Source organism: Chelonoidis abingdonii, chromosome 8 (genome assembly GCF_003597395.2).
Source record: "Chelonoidis abingdonii isolate Lonesome George chromosome 8, CheloAbing_2.0, whole genome shotgun sequence".
Lineage (NCBI taxonomy): Eukaryota > Metazoa > Chordata > Testudines > Testudinidae > Chelonoidis > Chelonoidis abingdonii.
The window spans coordinates 29,141,140-29,144,528 of NC_133776.1; the positions used below are offsets into that span (position 1 = coordinate 29,141,140).

A 3,389-nucleotide genomic window follows, 5' to 3' on the forward strand; every position below is an offset into this window, starting at 1 on the left:
AATTAAATTATGCTTTTAAAATCAAATTTAAAAAAGGAAATTCTTGACCATATGTAATTTGTTACTTTTAAGAATATGGAAGTATACAATTTATTAACAGAACAGATTTTTGTATCTGGTTTCCAGAGATCAGATATTAAATATAACAGAATTAAGGGAGTTTTCAGTTGAAGATTCATCTGGTTAGAGTATATACTCTCCTGCTGTTGAGGAAATCTAAGGGATGATGTTTAAATTTGGTTTAAATTCTTCAAAGATAACACACACAATAACTTCAACCCTACACTATTGACAATCAGAGGATATTATCTTGTACTGAAGGAAATTACCAAGGCCAAAAGTTACAATACTCGAAGGGTCCATGATGCCTCCACATCTGCACAAGAAAATTCACTGTTTTTTTAAAGGTTCAAAGACTGCTTGCATTGCTTGCGTGAGTAGGCCTATCGAAGTCAAGTGTGTAATTCAAATTGCGTGAGTGAAGAAGCAGGATTTGACTCTAAGTACATTGATTTTAGGACTGGTTTTTCAACACATCTACTCCATAACTCTTAGATGGAAGCAGTATCAGCCTGATACCTTCCATGAGTTGAAATGAGAAAAAACAAAAACAAAATAAAAACCAACTGCCCTAAAAATGAAGATTTAATGACATATCTTGATATATAATATTCATTACGTATGTTTTTAAACAAGTATCTTCACACAATAATTTTGCACCTTACTCCACTGACACAGAGGGTCTAATAGTTCACACTGAAGTCTCCAAAAATGTAAAATTCATGTCAGTCCTATTTAATCTTAAATTGACCATTTGTCTGTTTCTCTCTCTCCGCTCTTGTTCTGCAGAGTTTGAGGATATTCTCTCGTGCAGCCTAAGAGACAAAAGCACTTTCAAGTTCTCTGCTTTGTCTGAAAATGTTAAGTTTAGTGGTCCTTTACCTCTACATGCCATGTACTGCTTTAAGGAAGACTAATTTTCATGTGCTTACTATAGTATTTCGCTGTCAAGAACAATTTTTTTTTACAAGTTAGTGTGTTTTAGCATGTGCTATTTCTATATTATCTATTCCTAAGATTATTTCTTGCAGTCAGAACTCCAAACATTTTCATTCCAATAATAGTTTTGTAATAAGTTACTATTTTCTACTGGTATTTGCATTGTATAGATGTGACAAAAATGGCTGCTAACAAATCTGAATTAAACCTGAATTTAGATTATAATGACAATTAATACAAAAGGACACATCTTTAGGAGCATGTCTGCCTTTTTTTTTTTTTTTAAGACATCTTTCTGCTTCATCCCAAGGCCGTATGAGTTCTTATTCATTGATTAAAACATGGGATTGTGTTTTACACATTCCTAAATACCAGCAGGCTCAGTTATTCTTACATGTTCGCTAAGAATCTGATACAAAGCCCACTGAAGTCACTTGGAGTCTTTCCACTAATTGCAGTGAGTTTTGAATCAGGCCATAAACCTAGAAGTTGAAACGGGCTTTCATTTTCTTTTAATTTTTCTTGACCCTTTTCTGATTCCCAAAAGAGCTTTCATTTTGGCATAAAGTTGTTCTTCATGCCTGATCACGTGCACTGTGATTCATTCCAAACTGTGTATTAAAGCCAAAATCAGCACTGTGGGAAAATACTGTTTCCCTGCCTTGGGTTTCGTTTGTTGTGAAATGTATCATTTAAAATGGGTGGTGATATTCCTCTCATCTTGCTCCTGCATTCTGCAACCAGGCCTGACACTATGTAGACATATAATCATCATCCAGGTAACTAAGTAACCCAGAGTATTTAAGAAGGTGTGACTATAACCTGTTCTTACTTTTACACTTGGATGGGAACCATACAGGCTGGTCTGTGGTAGTGCTGAGCTACTGAAGAAAGATCTATAGAATTTCAGACATGTGTTTTGGAAAGTGTGCTAGGTGCATTGGGTACAAGTTGCTCATTCTTGCCTTCCTCTGCATTGTGGCTAACATCTTGCTTTACTTTCCCAATGGTGAAACAAGATTCGCTTCAGAACATCGACTTAGCAAGTATGTGGCATGCCTTCATGGAATTATAGGAGGGGGGATTTTGGTAAGTAACTAAAGCTAGCATGTTTTAATTTGTTTTCTTACTAGGAACATCTTAAAGATTCATATTTCTCTGTCAGTTGTAGGATTTTTGTCTGACTGCTTTTTTAGCAAGTGATTACACCTCTAACTTTATAGCACATATGTGATGCCACATAAATTACTACTATTAATCACACTATTAATTTGCCATCTTGTATGATTTAAATCTGGGTAGCGTTCACAGTTTGTATGACAAAGAAATGCAAAATAATGTCCTGACCCTTCAGTGGGACTACTCATGTGAGTAAAGTTACGCACGTGTGTAAATGTTGGCAGGTTTGGGCCCTGGGTTTATATTGTATTTTATAAAAGTAGTTTACTATTAATCTATTCTCCTTTTAAAAATGATAATATTTGATTAAAAGTAGTAACCGTTTCTTCAAATGTGCCTAAGATTTCTGGAAGGCACTAGCTGCTGCCATGTCCTAGGTGTTCATTCTGGGAAATTCAACAGTTGTTTATTGTCATACCAGTGTGTTAGAAAAAATAATGGCACCTTAGAGACTAACACATTTATTTGGGCACAAGCTATTGTGGGCTAGAACCTACTTCATCAGATGCATGGAGTGGAAAATACAATAGGGAGGTATAAATATACAGCACATGAAAAGATGGGAGTTGCCATATCAAGTGTGTTAGGATAAATAGGGGAGGAGGATATACTGCTTTTTGTGAAGTACTGAAAATTTCACTACAGGACAGCAGATGGTTAATTTAGGCCCCAAATCTGAAATGAGCTGTATGTGAGTGGAACCCTGCATCAGGGCAGACCCTGATTGCAAGATGGGGCCCTTGAAGCTTATATTAAAAGACTCACTTAACTATAAAAGCAGCAAAGAATCCTGTAGCACCTTATAGACTAACAGATATTTAGGAGCATGAGCTTTCGTGGGTGAATACCCACTTCGTCAGATGCATGTAGTGGAAATTTCCAGGGGCAGGTATATATATTTTGTAGGTATTGGTCTCTGTCTGAGGGGTTAGAGCATCAGAGACCAACACCTACAACAACTAGAGCATCAGAGACCAATACCTATAAAATCTCCACCAAGCATTCTCAAAACTACAATACTCGCACGAGGAAATAAGGAAACAGATCAACAGAGCCAGATGTGTACCCAGAAGCCTCCTACTGCAAGACAAACCCAAGAAAGAAACCAACAGGGCTCCACTGGCCATCTCATACAGTCCCCAGCTAAAACCCCTCCAACGCATCATCAGGGATCTACAACCCTTCCTGGACAATGATCCCACACTTTCACA

At 36.8% G+C, this 3,389-nt stretch overlaps 1 protein-coding gene across 1 annotated transcript in view; it reads left to right on the forward strand.

Annotated features, from left to right (window-relative positions):
* The first annotated feature begins 1,911 nt into the window (after positions 1–1,911).
* The window catches only part of TM4SF1 (transmembrane 4 L six family member 1), an 8,750-nt gene continuing 7,272 nt past the window's right edge, over positions 1,912–3,389 (forward strand). Inside the window, exon 1 of the mRNA XM_032806238.1 lies at positions 1,912–2,088. Coding sequence (XP_032662129.1) covers positions 1,912–2,088 — 177 coding nt within the window. The remainder of the gene's footprint in view (positions 2,089–3,389) is intronic.